At 40.3% G+C, this 22,017-nt stretch overlaps 1 protein-coding gene and 1 pseudogene across 1 annotated transcript; both read left to right on the top strand.

Annotated features, from left to right (window-relative positions):
- The first annotated feature begins 6,425 nt into the window (after positions 1–6,425).
- Positions 6,426–10,204, top strand: LOC147903921 (uncharacterized). The gene is made up of 3 exons (XM_087372954.1): positions 6,426–6,735; positions 7,510–7,545; positions 9,784–10,204. The coding sequence occupies exons 1-3, from the start codon at positions 6,504–6,506 to the stop codon at positions 10,056–10,058; spliced, it is 543 nt and encodes a 180-aa protein (XP_087229080.1). The 5' UTR covers positions 6,426–6,503; the 3' UTR covers positions 10,059–10,204.
- Positions 8,686–9,511, top strand: LOC147903922 (uncharacterized; annotated as a pseudogene).
- Positions 10,205–22,017: the final 11,813 nt, after the last annotated feature.

A 22,017-nucleotide genomic window follows, 5' to 3' on the forward strand; every position in this document is an offset into this window, starting at 1 on the left:
GAAAAGCACAGCGTGAAATGTTTATTTACATATTTTGTTGAATTAACGGTATTGTTTGCAGTGGGGCGGCTCCCAGAATACTAGCCTCTTACCATTGATAGTCAAGCAGATCACTCAAGCCGTCCAGAATCCTTGCTCCAAGAAAACCATCATTGCCAGATAGCTGCTGCTCTACAAGCTTCTCCTCCTCCATCGTTGCCATTCCTCCTCAAGTTCGTCAAGTTCTCTCGCTGCTTGTTTTTATGAGAGGTTGGCTATCGTAAACCCCTACACGGCATCGTGTAGGGGTAAATAGGATGCCTTTGGGGCTGTTCATATAGTGTGCATGATGTTCTCATATTCTTAGAGATCTCTACGAATATCACAATGATCCATCTTCTTGCATTGATTGCATTGTGATTCAATATAGTAGACCCCTACACGGTGCCGTGTAGGGGTTCACAGTATGCCCTTCCGACTAGAATCATCATTCACAACAAAGAAATTCATTTTTCTATGTATTAGAAAGATTCACAACGTAGACCCCTACACGGCGCCGTGTAAGGCTTCACAAGATGCTCGTTTGCCTCTTCCATCAATTTGAAACAAAGAAATTTGTTTTCATAGATGTAGGATTGGTTCATCTTAACAAAATTTTGCTTTCGAAGAACATTATTTGCTTTTGCATGATGCAAAGTTGTGTTTCATGTTATCTCGTTATGTGTAACCAAACATTTTTTGTATAAGCAGAGAGGAAAGTACAATCATTTGGATATTATAGCTCATGTTATAGACCCCTACATAGTGCCATGTAGGGGGTTTCAAAAATGTCATTTGTAAAATTTCTTACTATGTTGAACAATGCTGACAGCCTAAAAGTGTTGACCTTTTTTCCTCATCTTGACATTGTGAAACCATACTTTATTATACGTGTCAACTAAAATTTAGCCATTGTTGCAGGTATGCTAGTTGAAGATTGATAGATAATGGTATTGACCTGTTCAAATATAAAAAGCCAGTCAATTGAATTGCAAGGATACTACAATCGACCAGCTCATAGAAGAACTTCTACTTTCAAAATATTTGAAATGGTTGAAGAGGATTCATTGATGGAGACCAGCCATGGGGAATATGAAACTAGTGAGGATCATGAGATTGGTTTTGAAAATTCACCGAATGTTGATAAGTTGGATGCACCCTCTAGAGTTCAAGGCCAAGGAAGAACTAAAACGAGTGCTAATGTTGAAACTGAGCCAAAGGATGAAGAAGTATTTGTGCCAATTGAGTTTTCTCAAGAGATACTTCAAAACACATTGGAAAGACTCAGGATTATCTGAAACACTCCTCCTCCAAAAGTTCCTCTTTGCAGAATTAAGCTAAACCCCCGAATCAAATAGTTAGTAAACAATCGATGGAGATGGCTTTTCATTTCAGAAAGGATGGTTATGTTCAAGAGAAAGGGAGTTTCATTTTGGCTTTGCAAACCATGGATGGGACTTCTATTTCTATGAGACTGATGAGGACATTTCAAGCTAGGATCCCACATAGAGAGAAACAAATGCAAGATTCGAGGAGAGTTTGTAGGTCAATGAAGATTTGAAGGATCTTAGTGGAAAGGTGTTCATATGTTGGGATTGCCTTGTGGGATGGACCAAGGCAATAGAGGAGAATGCTTTTGATAGACGAATGCATGTCTTGGTGTGTGCATCATTTATTACACCAACTAGAGATGATGAAGTTTGTCTTATTGGAGCTTTGAATCGTATCAATGAGTACATCATCTACTCTTCTTATCAAGCATGTTATCTTGCATTTGTTTTTGGTTGGCTCTGACACGGTTTTTCTTTTGATGCATATTATAGGTTGAAGATGTGGGTGTGGTCAAAACCACTTTAAAGGATATTCTCTTTTGTGTGAGAAAGTTGTGCGAATGTGACATGACATATTTCTACAATAAGCTTTCAAAGAGTGATGTGGACAAGGTCAATGAACAAAGGAAAAAAGAAAAAGATTCAAATCCAAATAAAGAGGAAACTTGGTATCCACTTACAAGATACCTCTTGTTAAAAATGTTGTTGAATCAGGTGTCATATAAAATACCTTTGGCATGTTCTTCTTTTATGTTGATGGATGAAAGAAATGTGATTATAACGTCTGGAAATATAAATACAATCTACCATTGATCATAAGATTGATGTTGAACGATCTAGGGCAAAACATGGAGATACATCGAAATACAAGGTATGAGGAGACCCTGATCCAAGTTTACATGTGTGTTTTTTCATTTATTTCTATTTTTTATATTTACATTTCTTATTTTAAATAGGATAAACCCACCGATCCGGAGTCAATTGTGAAAAAGAGATGGGAAAACAAAATGGGTAAGTGGCTTGGGATTAGTAATCCTAAACTTGGTGAAGAATGGTTTAAGTTGATCACTAGTCTTGATTTGGAGGGCAGAGGTATCAAGATTGGTCTAGAGAAATTAGAGATGTTGAAAGTGGCTCGCATACCTAATGACATGAGAGTTCAATGCTTGATTAAGTTAAGTGGTGTTCAAACCGTGAGGAGTACAAATGGGATCCCGATATCTGATAAAGCATTTCGCATATGGATAGCCAAGGAGACATGGCTTTATGACCTTGAAATGCAAGAAGAAATGTTATTGGGTACTCTAGCTCAACTGCATCCCTCATTGGCATCAGATGGGATTTTGACACTTCACAAGTATATTGAGAAATACTGTGAGGGTGATAGACATAGTATATTCAAAGCATTTGAACAAAAAATGCAGTCTAACCCCAAATCTGGGGACAAACAATTTGAAATCATCAAGTCAGCAATGAGAGTGGTTTTTAGGTAATAGTGAATATCTTCTCATCAGGTTTATTTTTGTCTAAATTTTTCTTTTGGCATATGAATTATGCTTCATCACTTTTAATTGGGTTTCAACTTGTTGATATATTGTTGATCTCCTCTATGATTTAGATATGTCTCCATGTTGTTGGAGAGTGGTGCAATGACATCTAGACTAGATATTATGATGTCTTGGAAGAACATTGATGATGACTCAAAGACTATGTACTCTCATATTGGTTTGTGTTTCTCATTCATAATTGCCTATAGTTTTTAGCTTTGCTTTGAATAATGGCATCTCAAAAGAATATATCTTCTGTAAGTTGAGGGATCTATGGGGGAGGCCTTAAGCTATAGATCATGTTTCATAATGGCTCTACTCACCGAATGCATTCTACTCGTGAGCTTGGAGCTATAGAAACTTGGGTGAATCTTTCAAATTTTCCATCTTGTATGGTAGGAGATAGTGTAATTTTGGTGAATTTATCTCCCTACCTCACTCAAAATTAGGAAATTTGGGCTATTTTCCTAAATGAAATCCTTGATAAAATAGCTCGGCACTTGCTAGGAACCCTCTAAAATAGTCATTTGGCGATAAATAGCCCCTAAAATTTTCACAAAAATTTGCAAATCCACTTTTCCAAATAATCCATTAGTTAATTTAATCATACAATTAGTCCTTAAGTACTTCTACATCACTTGATTTACTAATTCATTGGAAGAGCATTGAAGAAGAGAATTGGAAATGGAGGGAATTGATCTTGTGGACTCTCTCTCTCTCTCTCTCTCTCTCTCTCTCTCTCTCTCTCTCTCTCTGTGTCTCTCTCTCTCTCTCTTCTCATTACCAAAGATGGAGAATCCACAAAGGCCCTGCTCTTAACAACTTGCAAAATGAAAAGGAGAGATGTACATATGAAGGATAGGAAATGCACTAAGTGAAAATGGGAGGAGACTCGAGAGGAGTGAGGTGAAAGAGGAGATGGACGAAATATGAGTGGTGAGTGAAGACCCTCTATATATTTAAACAATATCACATGCTTGTAATAAAGGTGGTGTCATAGAAGCTAAAAGACAAACTTAAGTTAATTGACATTAGCAACTAAGCAATTTCAAACATAAATTAGAAGGGCCACGTTGACCCACAACAAAGGATTTCAAGGAAGAAGCCCCGATTAGCAAACAAGGTGACAAAACCACTATGGCCCTACTTTTAACGAAAGTAAGAGTAGTTGAACTACTACCACTTAAATGCTTAACGAAACTTGAAATGGTCAACTTCATCAATTTTGGTTATAGTATGGTACTTTAATGCATTAATAAATGCTAAAAACTCATTGCCCATTGTGGCCTTGCTTTTACTACTTAAATGCTTAAAAATGGTCCATACTAAACCCTTGCTAGCCATGCTTAAGTACACTTTAAAAGGGTCAACTTGACCAAGCATTGGCCCTGAAAATTAGTGTAGACCGTCAGTAGGGCCAAAAAAACACTGGAAAAAAGCAAGGCAAGGTGGCAACATCACACAAGCCCTACTTTAATGAAAGAAAGAAGGTTGATAAAATAAGGTGAATGATATTCAATCATTCATAAGGCCTACCCAAGATCAAAAAAGTAAACAAAAAGGAATCCACTAGAAATGGCGTGGAGGAAGACCGGAGGAGATAAAGAGGAGAGAGAGAGAGAGAGAGAGAGAGAGAGAGAGGAGGGTGTGGGAGAAAAGGGGGAGATCCTGAGTAAGAAGACTTGAGGAGATAAAGAAGGAGAGAGAGAGAGAGAGAGAGAGAGAGAGAGAGAGAGAGAGAGAGAGAGAGAGAGAGAGAGAAAGTCAAGCACTTTAAAGTCTTCATTAAAGTCTAATGAAGAAGAGCCAATAGGAAAATGCACTTCCAAAAATTCAAGAAATGCCTAATTTTTGCTGTGCCAAAATTGCATCATTGCTAAGGCTACCCAAGGGCAACAAGATGAATTTTATTCATGTGGCCTGCCAAGAGAGAGAAAAAGAAGAAAGTGAGAAGAAGGAGAGAGAGAGAGAGAGAGAGAGATGGGAGGGTGTGGGAGAAAAGAGGGAGATCCTGAGTAAGAAGACTTGAGGAGATAAAGAAGGGAAGAGAGAGAGAGAGAGAGAGAGAGAGAGAGAGAGAGAGAGAGAGAGAGAGAGAGAAAGTCAACCACTTTAAAGTCTTCATTGAAGTCCAATGAAGAAGAGCCAATAGGAAAAATGCACTTCCAAAAATTCAAGAAATGCCTAATTTCTGCTTTGCCAAAATTGCATCATTGCTAAGGCTACCCAAGGGCAACAAGATGAATTTTATTCATGTGGCCTGCCAAGAGAGAGAGAAAAAGAAGAAAGCGAGAAGAAGGAGAAGAAAGAGAGAGAGAGAGAGAGAGAGAGAGAGAGAGAGGTGAACATTGTCCAATGTGAGAGATGGAGAGAAATGGAAGAGGAGAGAGAGGGAATGTTCAATGAATGCAAGTCCAAATTTTAACAAAAACGTGGAAGGGGAGAGAGAGGGAATGAATGTACTTCCAAAAGTGTGTGCACCTTCACTTTGCTTTTGTGAAGTTGATCATTTTATGGGATTGAAGAAAAGATGGTAGGCACCTCTCTATTAGTGCGTGTACCTTCAATGTGCTTCAATCAATCGGGCCATTTCATCAATTCCAGAAGAGATGGTAGGACATACTTTTTGAGTAGTGCAACCCCTTTTGCAAAAGCTTTTCTTAGTCGGGTCATTGAATAAGGCACAAAAGTATATGAGAGAAAAGGTTGAAGTGATATGGCGAAAGAGGCCCAAATAGAAATAGAGAGAGAGTGGGTGTATTGTGTTAAGACACTAAAAGTGTCTAGTGAGAAAAAGTTGAAAAAGAGGCCCAAATAGAAAGACAAAGAAAGTCAGTGTGTTGTGTGACTAAAGCCTAAGTCTTGAGTCCTCTTGACCATGAGGTGTGTGCACCTTTATTGTTTCCTTGATTGAGAAAAGATGGCTTGACCACGTACGCAACCCACACCTTCAACTTCCTTAGGGTCGATTCGAGAAAAGATGGACGTAGGTAGTGCTCCCGTATGTTTGCTTGTCCACTAACAATCTAACTCTACCAAAAAAGGCTACATGTGTAACAAGAGTGGCAAGACTAGGCTTGGCGTGCAAGCTTGACTTAAGTCTTGCACGTAGTTCGAGTCCATGCGGGTCTGGTGTCAAGTGAAAGGAAGGAATAAATGGGTCCGTGTTCACTTTTCTCATTTAATAAAAACAAGATGAATTTTATTCATGTGGCCTGCAAAGAGAGAGAGAGAGAGAGAGAGAGAGAGAGAGGAATGTTGTCCAATGTGAGAGATGGACAGAAATGGAAGAGGAGAGAAAGGGAATGTTCAATGAATGCAAGTCCAAATTTTAAGAAAAGCTTGGAAAGGGAGAGAGAGGAAATGAATGCACTTCCAAAAAAGCAAACCTGAATTTGAAAGAAATGTGAAAGAAAGGCTCTAAAGTCAACACACCAACCAATCAAAGAATACATCTTGAAAGATGCTAGAAATTATTTTAATAATAAGGCTACCTAACGGCAGGCCAAAAAGGGTTTAGCATCATAAACCCCGAAAACGTGGAATTCCATATTTTGCTCTCGAGGAATATAATAGTTGTACTAATTAGAGTTTCTACGTTGGCACTATGGGGGGAAAGTCCGAGGGCAAGCGAAGAGCCCAAGTAGCAAATCCTCATGTGCGCGTGAAAAAGAATAGAGGCCTCATTGCAACATCTGCTCTAAGCACTGTCGATCCGGAGGCAGAGGGTGCGGCACTTTGCAGTAACTGTGCAGTTTTATCTTCCAAGTTGTGGCGACTCAACCAAGAACTGGTGGCTTTACTGGCGGACCTTGAGGAAGCTTTGGCTCCGCTTCGAAGTACGTATTAGGCACAGTAAAGGTTTGCGGAAAATCTGCTTGGACGCTGCAAAGGATAAGTTGATACAGCTTGTGAAGAGGCAGCCACAGAATGAGACGTGGCGGGAGTATCTTCACAATCTGACGGAAGCATCTTTAGCTGCGATTCAAACACCACTTTCTGAAGAAGCCTGGTGTCTTCTGAATTTGGGAGAGCAACCCCTCAATTGGCCCCTGCATGAGGTAGCCTCAGCAATCATGGACGCTCCAGAGCGTAAGGATGACTGGCTTCAGCTGTTTTAAATGGGATTTAACATGCCAGCCCGGGATGCCCTTTCATGGGATGATGACAGCATTTAGAACTTGGGGTTCTTAGGATGCCTTTTCTTGTGAAGTGGCATTGTTGCAAGTTCGATTGAAAGCTCTTATCTTAGTTTACTACTTGACACTAGTTTACCATATCTTTAACCTCGTTCAAAGCTCAGTTTTTTGTAACTCCGCTCTTATAAACCTGTTATTACTAGCTCTCATAGTTTGTAGCATTCTCTGTTGCAAAGTTTCTTCCCAATTAAATTGTTTCTTCAATTTCATCTTCCATTTCACATCTCTAGGACATTTATCAATGCATGTAAGCCAGAGCAGTATATGCAAGATGTTGGCTGCTGATTCCTGATTGGGCAGTCTTTGAGTGGACAGGCCTTCTGAATTCTATTTTTTTGTTTATTTGTTTCTGCTGGAGTGAGGTATTTTCAGTACTGGACGTCTTTTGTTGAGCATGTGCCATGTACTTTACAGGTGTGGGCATCTCAGCTGTTTTCAATCAATCTATAGGTTCGTTTCTCACAGACTCATATTGACATGCATCAATTCAAATATCTTGTGATATTATCACGTTGTTTGGTGTATCTCCAACTTTGGTGGTGGCTTTATTTGGGTAACTGGTTGCCCGCTGTTTGGGTTTTGTGCATTGTCTGGGTTCACTTTCTTCGTCTGCTTAGACTAATGTAAGCTACCCTGCTGGTCTTTTGGGCATATGGGGAGAGGTTCTAGGGTGGTTCATTGCTTTAATGATGTGGGTATATGGCTCTTTGATCTTAGTGGTTTGACGAGGATTGAAATCAGTTTATTATTTCAAAGTGCTACTGCTTGTTGGGCATGATGTGCAGGAAGCTAATGTAACGTTAGTACAATTGCCAAATTTATCTATGAAAATATTATCACTAGATATGGTTGTCCTATTGAGCTACTCAGCGATCAAGGACATCAGTTCATCAATGAGGTGATCTTCTTACCTCTCTCTTGTAGAGCTATGGTACCTCATATATCAAGACAAGGTCCATAACATGATACTTTAAGCAAGTAAGCTACATATGGCATTTTGTACAAGTTTTGCGTAGTGAAGTATGCTCAGGGTGTAGTAGGCCATGACTATGCACAGAGAATATGCGTATGCCAGCATCTTCATATTTGTCTATAAGGTTGTAGAGGTGTATAGTCTGCAAGAATTTGTCCCTGCAGCTCTTACTTGTGTGGGCTGGTTTCTTCAGAATGCACACATCCAATCCTGCCCTTCATGCGTGTGTCTGGGAGCCTTTTTGAGTCTTCATGCAGTTGCTGCATATGCATGTTTGCCTCCGGATGTGACTTTGTTTTCTCCCTCTATGTCCCCATCTTGCCTTTTCATCTTGGTGCTGCCGATGCCATCAATGCATATGCCACACTGACAATGACCTATGGCATCTCTATGGCTTCAAAATGGCCCTTGAAATCATTGCCCTTGCATTTATTATTAGCAGGTCCAAGGCTTGTCCCGAGTTCACCAGAAGTGGTGTCTTGCTCTTTGTGAAATGGTTGCCAAGTGCAAATCCTTGTGTCTGCCCGCCCAACAACAGGGAGGTTCACCACTCGTCTCTAGTGAGCAGGCATTGTATGAATTGCTAAGAGGCCCAAGTGGCAAGGTGACATCTGAAGATGCCAGGCAATATCAACCTCATGGGCCACGGCATTGTGGACCAGATATGCTTGGTCTATGCTCTCTTCAAGATCTTTCTGAGGCGCCTTACCAGTTTGCACATTCACCAAAGAGATGAAGATTACACCCCACTGTGAGTGGGCATTTTGCTCAAACTTGACCGTAATGAGGTTAGAAAGGTGATTGACCTTGAGCTCAGCTTTATCTTTTGATGGGCTTTTTAGCAAAAGCTTCTATTGGCAAATCCTACCAAGGCATTGGAGTTGTAAACAAGTATGTCAGTGCTGTCTGGCTCTTTGCAATTGTCGTGGAGCTCATTAGAGCTGGTAAAGCTCACTTTCAGTGTGGAAAAAACGGAGGGTCCATTTGCTCCAGGATTGGCCACCCTTCTCGTGATTGTGATAGAATGCATTCAACTTCACCAATTGTGAGGTCCGATTGGATTGTTTGGCTTACATGCAATTACATCAAAGAGTGGCACATAGGTAGACAGCGCAAGTGAGCATGGTGATACTGCAGGCATGCAATACCAAGAGAGATGGAAACGTGTTTCATCTTTTCAACCAGAGAGCAATTGCTTGTGCATTTAGATTTGTGGGAAAAAAAGTAGTCATCGCAGCTTCAAACTGGGGAGCTTTCTATTTTGGTAGATAGTGTGAATCTTGTTCGATGCACTACCTTGTGCAGTTTGAAATTGAGAAACTGTGGCAACATAGTTTCCAGCTAGAAATTACCTACTGTTTATGGGAACTACAAGAACACTTGTTTAAGAAAATGGTTAAAAGGTATGAAAAGATTAAAGTTTTACAGATCTGTGCCATTTAGGGAGAAAATCTCAGATAATATAAACCACAAGTGTCATCTCCTCACAATTTAGAACTCAGTCTGTTGCAAGAGAATGGCCATGATTGTGGGCGTAGGAAAAAACTGTGAGCATATGCATGTGGTTGTGAGCATAGGATTGGGCGGATACTGTGTGGATTTGATGGTCAAAAGACCTAAGTTAATGCCTAAGGACCCTGACGTGGAAAGTTCTGTATACTGTTTTCAAGCAGCAATTAAACACTCTGTAACTCCGAGTTTCGTGCCCTTTTCAGTGAAGCTGACACACAGCAAAGTCATGGTTCAAATAATTTGCAGAATACTTTGTGGTTTGCCAGAAAGTCTGCTTATTGATATGTCAAGCGGAGATTTGTATACAATATGGAGGCTACTTGCAAAGATGTGGCTCAACATGTTGATGTATGTTAATGCTGCTGAAAATGCTCGTCTGCACACTCAAGCAGATGGCAAAAGGAGGCAAGCTCTTACCCATTTCTGGGTTGTTTTTGGGCATCTTGGTCCTGGACAAAGATTTTCCAGGTGTGCTTAGTAAGGGAAGGAGAAGGCCATAATAAATCGTAGAAAGGAAGAACAAATTTATGCTTAAACGCAGACTGTCAAATGTATACGCCTTTTGTTGTAAACACATTTTTTGCAGAACAAAACATGTGTCTATCTTTATTTTCCCAAGAAGTAGAAAAGGAAGGTGACGAATCTTGATTGTCTTCATTGTTCCATTTATATCAAATATGCTTGTAGAAAAGGAAGGTGCAATGATGATGAATCTTGATTGTTTTCATTGTGCCACTTGTATCAAATATGCTTCTAGTGTCTATCTATTAGAGAGAGAGAGAGAGAGAGAGAGAGAGAGAGGCCAAAATGACTTATGAGACGAATGAACTCCATGCAAAGTACATTATGTGTACCAAAATGAAAAAAAAAGGAGGCTAATGCTAACAAACTATAGTTGATTTATGTACAAAGAGCTCATAGCCTTTTTGTGGGAAGACATCTCGCACATGGCCAATGATGGGAGATGATCCCCCTAATCCTCCCTAAGAGAGAGAGGGGTTAGGAGGGGGAACATGGGAGGGAAGGAGGAAGAGAGAGGGAGGGAGAATATCATTAATGTTTTGTGAGATCTAGAGCTTTTGAGCTTAAAAGGATGATAATGAAGTCAATTAAATATAGATTAAGGTATAGATAATACATTTTGTAATTTGCCCTGGGGGTGTGAGGATGGGTAAGGAGAAGGAGAAGCCTAGAGAGAAGGATGGTGGCAACGGCCGCCAGAGTGTTGCGAAGGTGCCGTCGCCTGTGGGGAGTACAGATTTAGGTGCTAAAGGTGTCTCCCTTGGATTGGCTAAGGATTAGGAAGGAAGTTTTCACTCCACCCACACGGCCGCCTTCTCAGGCTTAGGATCCTCATCACTGAACTCGGCAGTCCAAGGAAGTAAAACCAAAGGTTCACCACGCACCGTCCAACTGGTATTGGCTAGAGCTCGTAGGGCTTGGCCTTGGGTTGCAAAAAGAAAACTCAAATACCCATTCTTCAACAACTTGATTTGAATAACCTCAATACCATGAAAGAGCCAGACATCCCTAATCCATTTCATCAACACGTCCACAGAAGGTCTATTGCCCAAGAAATATGCCACAAGCATGCGTTGCGAATTTAGACCCCTTAGCCTTAGATCCACCTAGTCTTGTGCCATGTCACCCTCACCAAGGGCAATGTCCACTGACCCTTCCGAGGTCATGTTACCTCGACTTGAGCATAACATTCCTTCCCTCTTCAGGCATCAGCGTCGTCGATGATAAAGTCTGGGAACACTCTTCGTAACTGGTATACAGATTCCCACGTAGCTTTTGATAGATGTAAACCATGCCATGCAACCAATACCGTGGGTATCTTCTGATTGTGTACTTGCATTGTTCCTCGGTCCAGGATTCTTGTTGGTTTGCGTCCTGCATTATCCTCTATCTCCTAAAACAAAACAACACCCTCGATTAGTGAGTCACCTGTATGCAAAAATTTCTTTAAACAAGAAACACGAAACACTGGGTGCACCTTATAACACTATGGTAATTCTAATTTATAGGCCACCTTGCCTATTCTTTTTAGAATTAACTATGGCTCACAATATTGGGGTGATAACTTAGCACACTCTCCTGCAATCAAAGACTTAGTGCGAAGGAACTCTGAGAAAAACTTTTTCTCCTTCCTTAAATTCTCTAACAGATATGTTTTCATCCGCATATGCCTTAGCTCTATCCATAGCTTGGCGGATGTTAGCTCTCGCAAGTGCTAGCACTCCCGCATCTGAACGACAAAGTTCGCGGCACTAGGTACTTTCTGAGGTACTTCAACTGTAGTTGGATTTGCTGGTCTATAACCATAGTTTAGCTCAAACGGACTGAACCCTGTAGAGGAATTTTTCTATCATTGTAGGCAAATTCTAACAGTGGCAACCACTTGTCCCATGTATGTTGCCTTAATGACACATATGCTCTAAGCATATCCTCTAAAATTTGGTTGATTCTTTCCGTTTGACCATCCGTTTCTGGGTGATCCCCACTACTCATTCCCAACTCAGACCTTAGTGTCTCAATCACTACAGTCCAAAAATGACTGGTAAATTTGACATCCCTGTCTGACACTATGGATTTGGGTAATCCATGCAAATGAAATATATGTTTAATAAACAAATCCGCCACTTGCCGGGCACTAACAGACTCTCTAGTCGGAATGAAGTGAGCCATCTTGGTAAGACAATCAACTACCACAAGGATAGAATCATATCCACCTTGTGTCATAGGCAAACCTACAATAAAGTCCATGGAAATGCTCTCCCACCTACCTAGTGGTATTTCCAAAGGCTGTAAAAGTCCAGGTGGCTTCACTCGCTCTGCCTTACTTACCTGACACGAAAAACGTGTCACATATTCATGAATATGTTTTTTCATTTTCGGCCAAAAGATATCTCGCTTCACGAGATCATATGTTTTCTCAACTCCTAGATGTCCTGCACATGGGCTATCATCGCATTGTTGAATGACTCTCTACCTGAGATCATTCTGATTAGGTACTATTACCTCGCCATTTCTTTTCAGCATACGATCTCTTATGGTATATCTTGCATAAGTTTGGCCTTTTTTGGATGCTAGGTCACCCTTTTCCTCGGGTTTAAATACATGAGCCTTAGGCCAAAGGCTCTAGACGAACTCGTCCACCTTTTGAGTTTCTCTAATCTCGGTCATTAAAGCACTTTCTAATACCGTGAAACTCATATTATGCATAATGCGTGACAACGCATCAGCTACTTTATTATCCTTCCCTCTTCAGTACCGAATTGTCAAGTTAAACTCTTGCATGAGTTCTGCCCACCTAGCTTGGCGGCCACTCAAGTCAGGTTGCTTACAAAAATGTTTCAAAGTATCATGATCAACATCAACATAAAACTCTGATCCATATAAATAATGTCTCCATGTTTTTAGAGCATGGATATTCTAATTCATGAGTTGGCCAATTTCGTTGAGAGGGAGAAAGCTTCTTGCTTTCAAAGGCTACTGGCCTTCCCTATTGGAGGAGAACTGCTCCTACCGCAATGCCACTTGCGTCGGTTTCAAGGAAAAACGATTTCTGGGGATCAACTATTTTTAACACTAGTCCTGAGACCATAGCTTGTTTGATGGTGTTAAAACTTTCTTGTTGATTCTGTCCCCATATAAAAGGTACTTTATTTGAGGTCAGATCAGTTAATGGCGATACTATTTTGGAATATCCTTTGATATGTCTTCAATAAAATTGGACAAATCCCAAGAATGATCACAAAGTGGTCAAATTCTAAGGGATAGGCCAAGTCAATATCGCAGCCACTTTCTTTAGATCCATTTCTACCCCCTCAGGAGTAATAATGGATTCTAAACATTCAAGTCTTACCATACATAGTACAGTTTTCTTTTTATTTACATAAAGACTGGCTTTCCTCAAAGTATTGAACACTATTCTTAAGTGTTCGTGATGCTCAGCAATACTTTTGCTGAAAACAAGAATGTCATCAATAAAATGTACTACAAACTTTCCGATATACGGGCGTAGTAAATCGTTCATAAGCATGACGAATGTAGCTGGAGCATTGGTAAGTCCAAACGGCATTACCAAGAACTCATAATGTCCAAACGTGCTTCTAAAAGCAGTTTTATGCACATCCTTGGCTCGAATACAGATCTGATGGTAGCCACATTTAAGATCTATCTTACTGAAAATTATGGCCCCATGTAACACATCTAGCAAATCATCGATCCGGGCCATCAGATACCTGTGCTTAATAGTGATATTATTCAATGCTCTGTAATCTATACAGAGGCAAAAAGTATCATCTTTCTTTTTTTTTAATATCACTAGCGAAGCAAAAGGTGAGAAACTGGGTTGAATCTGCCCCAGCTTGAGGTATTCTTCCAGTTGTCTTCGCACCTCCGCTTCTTCAGTAAAACTTAACCTATAGGGAGGTCTATTTACAGGTTCTGCCCCCGGGATTAGTTCAATCTTATACTGAACATTCCGCTTTGGAGGTAACCCATAAGGTAACTCATCCCTAAAACAATCAGAGAACTCCTTTGCTATTTGATCAGCCAACTTGGCCATGTCTCCATTTTGGGTAACATCAGTGCCAGTTGAAGGACCATCAATCGTCTCTACCGATGCTATATAAAGAAACATAAAATCTTCTTGAGCTTTTTGAACTTCCATTACGGAAACCAACAGTCCTTGAGGTATATCTTTTTCACCTCATAAGACATATAGCACATCATTCATCTTGAATTGATAAATGTGCTTTTTTCAATCTATGGCTCGATTCTTCCTAGAATGCCAAGCCTTACCTAGGGCTATATCTGCGTGAGCAAGCTAAATTGTCATTTCAAACTCAAGCTTCTCTGTATAGTCCTGAATTCGAAGTTCCAACAGGGTAACCCTTTGGTCCCATACTTCAATTGAACTTTCGTCTGCCATTCTGACTGTATTTGCATAGTTAGATGGGCTAGTTTTTAATTTCAGCCTCTTTACAAGCTTGGAGTTAATTACATTATGCGTTGACACTGAGTCAACAACACAATGATATCATGATTGTCTACTTGCCCTTTTATCTTAATCAACTCCGTATCGTTAAAGGCTGTATACCTCGTTGTTGCGGGCTTTGATAGGATATTATCAGGTGCATTGTTTACTAGCTTAGCAACAGACACACATAACAAAACAGGTACTGACCTTTGAGAAGATCCCGCTAGCTGAATCTGCATTTGTTTTGCTCTGGGACTCTCCTCCATTTCCACGTCGCATTCTCAGAACACCATCTCAGCCATCTGATGATCCTTGTTTCGTGGACAATCTTTCCACTGATGAGGCTGAAGGCATCCAAAACACTGTCTCTTCGCTTTTTCTCTTTGCTCTGGGTTCAAAGAAGACTTCGACCAAGCCCGAGCTGCCATTGGTGTTGCTTTTCTTTTCACCCCAATGGTGGTACTTGGTTTAGGAGTCTCAACTGGCTTCGCCTGCTTGGCTTGACCACTAGGCTGTGAGGCACTCCCTTTGCTAATCCACTTCTTCTTAAACCCAGTTTTCTTTGGGTACTCATACCGAGTCCCAACCTGCATAAACCCACTTGGTCTGTTCCCTTTGGCATCCTCATAGTTCAGGGCTATGGCAATCGCTTCATCTAGCGTTTTTGCATACTTAGCCCAAACTTCCATCTTGATCCGATCATTCAGTCCAAAGATAAAATCTTCTTGCCATCAACCATGCGTAATCAACCATGCAGAGCATATCCGATGGTGACAATACTTTGCACGCATCTGAACGTAGTTGAAACAGACTTGCGTGCAAAGTGGAGCCCTCATCTGATAAGTACTTGTTTGATTAACACACTTAGGACCATGTTTTTTCATGGTTGTGCATGACACTAAGGCAAAAACGGTGTTTTATGCTTGATCGACAATGCAAAGCATATCCGATGGGCACAATACTTTGCACACACCTTCAACTAGATGGAATTGACTTACATGCAAAGTGGCACTCCCATCCCATAAGTGCTTGATCGGGTAACATACCTAGCAGCGTGTTTTTTACGGATGTGCATGACACTAGGGCAAAAATAGTATTTAATGCTCGATCGACCATGCAAAGGATATCCGATGGGCACAACACTTTTCGTACGCCTCAACCTAGGTGGTATTGAAATGTTCTCAAAGAGGCACACCCATCCGATAAGTACTTGGTCAGATAACACACCTAAGGGCGTGTTTTTTTGCGGATGTGCATATCACTAGAGAAAAAATGGTGTATAAGGCGTGATTGACCATGCAAAGCATATCCGATGGTGACAATACTTTGCACACACCTCAACGTAGTTGAAAAAAACTTGCGGGCAAAGTGGAGCCCCCATCCGATAAGTACTTGTTTGAATAACACACCTAGGACCGTGTTTTTTCCTCGTTTTTTCATGGTTGTGCATGACACTAAGGCAAAATCGGTGTTTTATGCTTGATCGACAATGCAAAGCATATCCGATGGGCACAATACTTTGCACACACCTTCAACTAGGTGGAATTGAATTATATGCAAAGTGGCACGCTCATCCCATAAGTGCTTGATTGGATAACATACCTAGCAGCGTGTTTTTTTACGGATGTGCATGACACTAGAGCAAAAATAGTATTTAATGCTCGATCGACCATGCAAAGGATATCCGATGGGCACAACACTTTTAATAGTTGAATTGGACTTGTGTGCAAACTGGAGCCCCCATCCGATAAGTACTTGTTTGATTAAGACACCTAGGACCGTGTTTTTTCATGGTTGTGCATGACACTAAGGCAAAAACATTGTTTTATGCTTGATCGACAATGCAAAGCATATCTGATGGCCACAATACTTTGCACACACCTTCAACTAGATGGAATTGACTTACATGCAAAGTGGCACTCCCATCCCATAAGTGCTTGATCGGATAACATACCTAACAGCGTGTTTTTTTATGGATGTGCATGACACTAGAGCAAAAATAGTATTTATTGCTCGATCGATCATGCAAAGGATATCCGATGGGCACAACACTTTTCGTATGCCTCAACCTAGGTGGTATTGAAATGTTCTCAAAGAGGCACACCCATCCGATAGGTACTTGGTCAGACAACACACCTAAGGGCGTGTTTTTTTGTGGATGTGCATATCACTCGGGAAAAAATGGTGTGTAATGCGTGATTGACCATGCAAAGCAAATCCGATGGTGACAATACTTTGCACGCACCTCAACGTAGTTGAAACGGACTTGCGTGCAAAGTGGAGCTCCCATCCGATAAGTACTTGTTTGAATAACACACCTAGGGCTGTGTTTTTATATGGTTGTGCATGACCCTAAGGCAAAAACGATGTTTTATACTTGATCCACAATGCAAAGCATATCCGATGGGCACAATACTTTGCACACACCTTCAACCAGGTGGAATTGACTTACATGCAAAGTGGCATTCCCATCACATAAGTACTTGATCGGATAACACACCTAGCAGCGTGTTTTTTTTACAGATGTGCATGACACTAGAGCAAAAATAGTATTTAATGCTCGATCGACCATGCAAAGCATATCCAATGGGAACAATACTTTTCCTACGCCTTAACCTAGGTGGTATTGAAATTTTGTCAAAGAGGCACACCCATCTGTAAGTACTTGGTCAAATAACATACCTAAGGGTGTGTTTTTTTGCAGATGTGCATATCACTACGGGAAGAACGTTATATAATGCGTAATCGACCATGCAAAGCATATCCGATGGTGACAATCCTTTGCATGCATCTCAACCTAGTTGAAATGGACTTGCGTGAAAAGTGGAGCCCCCATCCAATAAGTACTTGTTTGATTAACACACTTAGGACTGTGTTTTTTCATGGTTGTGCATGACACTAAGGCAAAAATGGTGTTTTATGCTTGATCGACAATGCAAAGCATATCTGATGGGAACAATACTTTGCACACACCTTCAACTAGGTGGAATTTACTTACATGCAAAATGGCACACCCATCCCATAAGTGCTTGATTGGATAACATACCTAGCAAGCTCGTGTTTTTTTACGGATGTGCATGACACTAGAGCAAAAATAGTATTTAATGCTCGATCGACCATGCAAAGGATAACTTGGTGTGTCCATCTGATGAGTACTTGATCGGATAACTTCTCCCACCAATAAATTAAGTACTAATTAAAAATTATAATAAATGAGTAGATTATTAAAAAGAGACTAATATTTATGCAATTGTTACTACTGCAGCTTGCTTGCGAAGGACTCTCACAAAGGAGATGGCTATAGATTTTGTTCCAGGGATGGATGTGATTTTATGTAGCAAAAGAGAAGTAGTTGCATTTGCTACAATCCATGATAGTGATCCCAATTCAGGTTGCCACTTTCGAAAACTTGGCGAAGATAAGGTGGCAGTTACTGTATCAAAGATTCTTAGCGCACATGTTGTGCTAAAGTATAAATGTGGAGATATGGAAACACTTGGAGATGTTATGCCCTACAATACATCCAACAAATCATTTATAGCATGGGACACAGATGAGACTTATGCAACATACATTATCAAGAATACAAAGTGCACCACCTTGGATTTTACTATAGGGGACATTCTACAAATGAGATCATTTGCAAATAAGACTGTAGCTGAAGGTGAAGTATTGGGATTTGAACAAGTGGAGCAATGGTCATTTGCACAGATGAGGATTCTAAAAGTCACTGATGATGGTATGGTTGATAACATAACATCCTTATGTGATCCCTACTATGAGGTAGGCAAGAATATGAGATGGAGCATGCAATTTTTAAACATGAGAAAGAGGCACGTGGCCATGTGCTAGGCTCTATCACTTCAAATGTGGATGATTTCAATATACTCAATTATAGAAGTGACATCTTATCTGGAGTGGATGAGTTCATTGGTTCCGAGAAACAAAATGATCTTAGAAGCGAAGCCTTATCTGGGGTGGATGAATTCTTGCACAATGAGAAGGGCAAAGGCTTCAATAGCGATGTCTTGTCAAGTGTGGATTAGTTCATGCATATTAACAAACCTAGTGTCAATCAAGCTTGTGGATTTGTGAAAGCCATGCAAGATGTCCCAATGAGTGATGTTCTCTCAGGAGTGGAAGAGTTTCAAGGTTCTCAATACTCTCGTAGAATATTGAATTCATTGAATGGTCCTAAGAGTATGTTAAAAACGAGAATGAGATCAACAGAGGATTATTCAATATTTAACTTTGATTGTGATATGGACAAGGATGCAACGACCAATCATGGATGCTTGGTTACAAACAAATGTGAGGAGAAGAAGTGCATAAATACAGATAACAACGTGCACGAGGAACGAAAACGGTCATACATATGCATGAAGAGAAAGTGAATCCAGGCAAATCCACAAAAGCAACCAAAGAGGAAGAGAGTAATGAAGGAGGAGAACATGTTAAATGCATTGGGATATCTATGTTGCAAGTGAAGATGTATGCACTTCATTGATCTTGCAGACATCAGGAAATGTAGAGGACACATGTGGCAAAGAAGAGGAAGCGAAAGAAATGAATGGCAATAAAAGGCTAAGTTCAAGACAAAAGGTAAAACCTCTCATAAATGGAAAAAGGATTTGCAATAAGGCATATCGCAATATTACTGGATTATCCCATGGTACATATTGGGATTTAGTCACCAAGGCAAAGGGCGGCAACAAATTTAGCATTCACGGTAATAGAGGAAGGTCCAAATCAAGAATCTCAACTGTTAGGGTAGTAGCAATTTTGCAAGACTTCATACATGAAAATGCTTTACCTCAACCCCATATATCTACCAAACTCCCTAACGGTGACACAATCACTGAAATGCACCTTCTAATGGGCTTGACAAAGCTTGAAGTATTTGACTCTATTGCAAAAAAGCAAAGGCAAAGAGGGGATGCCGTAGCTTCTTCTCATACTTTGTATACTCTTTGGAAGAAGAACTTTGGATATGTAAAATTCCCAAGGAGGCAAAAAATGTCAAAGTGCAATGTCTGTGATGATTTAAAGCGAGCGATTGAGAGTGCAATATGTCCAAATCAAAGGGAATTATACAAAAAAAACCGAAAATCTCATCATGATCTTATTCAACATTCTAGACAAAAATATGCATTTTGGAAGGAACAAGCTATTTCGCATCCCCATGACTACATGTGCCTTATTGTAGATGGCATGGATCAGAATATAACAACATTGCCTCGTTTTGTTGCCACTCCACCTAAATTACAAGGAAAGCACTTTCTAAAGACACATCTATGTGGAGTGTTAGTGCATGGAATTAAGTTCTTTGCAGATATATGGATTGATTCCTTGCATCTACATGATAGCAATCAAGTTGTAACATCTATTATGAAGGCAATTCGCAATATACATGCAGAAAAAGGTCGCCTACCACCGACTTTGAGAATACAAGCTAATAATTGCTGGCGAGAAAATAAGAATGTACTCATGTTTGCATTCTGCTCCATGCTAGTTGCTCATCGAATCTTCAATGAGGTCGAATGTGGATTTTTGTATGTTGGGCATACACATGAGGATATCGATCAGGTTTTTAGCATAGTCTCAAGGGAGCTTAAATGCAAGGATGTGGAGACAATAGATGACTTGGTAAGAAGATGTGGCAGGCAAGTTGGTGGACGTAAGGAAAGTATAGTATGTGAGAGGCTCGAAAGAATGTATGATTGGAAGAGCTTCATTCTACCTTTCATACAAACGGGTGGTGATGCATTGATAGGTCATACCAATCCACACTACTTTTTTTTTTTTTAAAAGATGAAAAACCTGTAATGCAATGGCAACATTATTCTCATGATACAAAATGGGAACCTGAAGAACCTTACAATCTCTTAACTTCAATTCCCAGCAAGGAAAGGTATCCAACATGGGCTCCTATACAAGAATTCAATGAGAGGTCTAACTGTGAAATAGAAGGATTAAAAGCATTTATTACATACAAAGAGGAAATGCTCCGAAGATATCTTGATTCGAAGCCTACTTGGAGAGAACACACTACCACTGTAATTAACAAGACACGAAATTTAATAAGGGACCTTGAGAGAATGCGAGGCTCAAAGGATGTCAAGGAAGAATGCAATATGTTTTGGCCAAATGTTCATAACGATTTGCACCCAGCTCCAGTCTTTGAAAATGAATTTGTATCATTACTCCCACGTCCATATTGTGGACCGAAGAAGAGAGAGTTTATGCCACAAGTAGATATAGAGGTCGATTGTTTTGTTATGGTTCGGCCATCGGATGATGAATATGAGAATGTAAAGTTTTGGGTTGCAAAAGTAGTTGATGTGCAAAGAGATGACCAAGGGAGAGCTACAACATTTACAGCGGTATGGTATGAGCCAAAGGCAGGAAGGAGAATATGGATAACAACACATTGTATACTAATTGTATAATGAAGGAGTGGGTCCCAAATGATGAAGCGGTCTCTCAAGTTTCGACGGAGACAATCATAGTGTCTTGGCATTCAAGGGCAAAGAAATCAAAGAAGCGCATGGGATATGAGGTAGAAGGAAAAATAAAAATACCACAGCAAACTATTTTGCATATACACGAATTTTTAAGGATGCTCGCCATGGAGGAAGTAGGAGACAGCGCAAATGAAGAATGTCCATGATTAAAGCTTTGTATTGAAGTCCATTGAAGGATTTTATTTGGGTACTAGGCCAGAAGCCAATCCAAGACAATTATAATCAGAGTCATCACCTCCTATGTCAAATGAGAGTCAAAATATGCACTGGATGTCACCCAAGGGTACCTGCTTGCCAAGACAATAAGGAGTTAATGCAGATGGCACCTGGCAAGGGACTATCACATTGAGCAATAAGACAATGGGGAGTCAATGCACCCAAGGGGCAAGGCTTGGCAAGACAACTTTTGGGAATTAATGCAGATGTGGCACCTGTATTTTGCACTGGATGTCACCCAAGGGTCAAGGCTTGGCAAGACAATAGGGAGTAATGCATATGGCACCTGGCAAGGGACTATCGCATTGAGCAATAAGACAATGGGGAGTCAATGCACCCAAGGGGCAAGGCTTGGCAAGACAAGTCGGAGTCAAATTATGCAAATGGCACCTGGCAAGGGACTGTCGTGACATTGAGCAATAAGACAATGGGGAGTCAAATTATGCAGATGGCACGAATTAAGGCTCTTTAAGAGCAACAATTTAAATTGTAAACATATGTTCAATCTATATCATTTTGGATATAAAGACTCTAGCTGAGAGCAACATCTCTCAATGTAATCATATAATAATAGCTATAATTGCTATTATACCTCTTTGGTTTAATACAAAACTTGGGTCTTATGGCATCATGTCTTTTTTCTATTTATTAAAAGTTTTAAAAATTTTGTGCATATTGCGAGTGACAATGTTATTTTCATGAAATAT

This window comes from Dipteris shenzhenensis, chromosome 3, assembly GCF_047967505.1.
Source record: "Dipteris shenzhenensis isolate YYH24624 ecotype China chromosome 3, Dip_SZ_1.0, whole genome shotgun sequence".
Classification (NCBI taxonomy): domain Eukaryota; kingdom Viridiplantae; phylum Streptophyta; class Polypodiopsida; order Gleicheniales; family Dipteridaceae; genus Dipteris; species Dipteris shenzhenensis.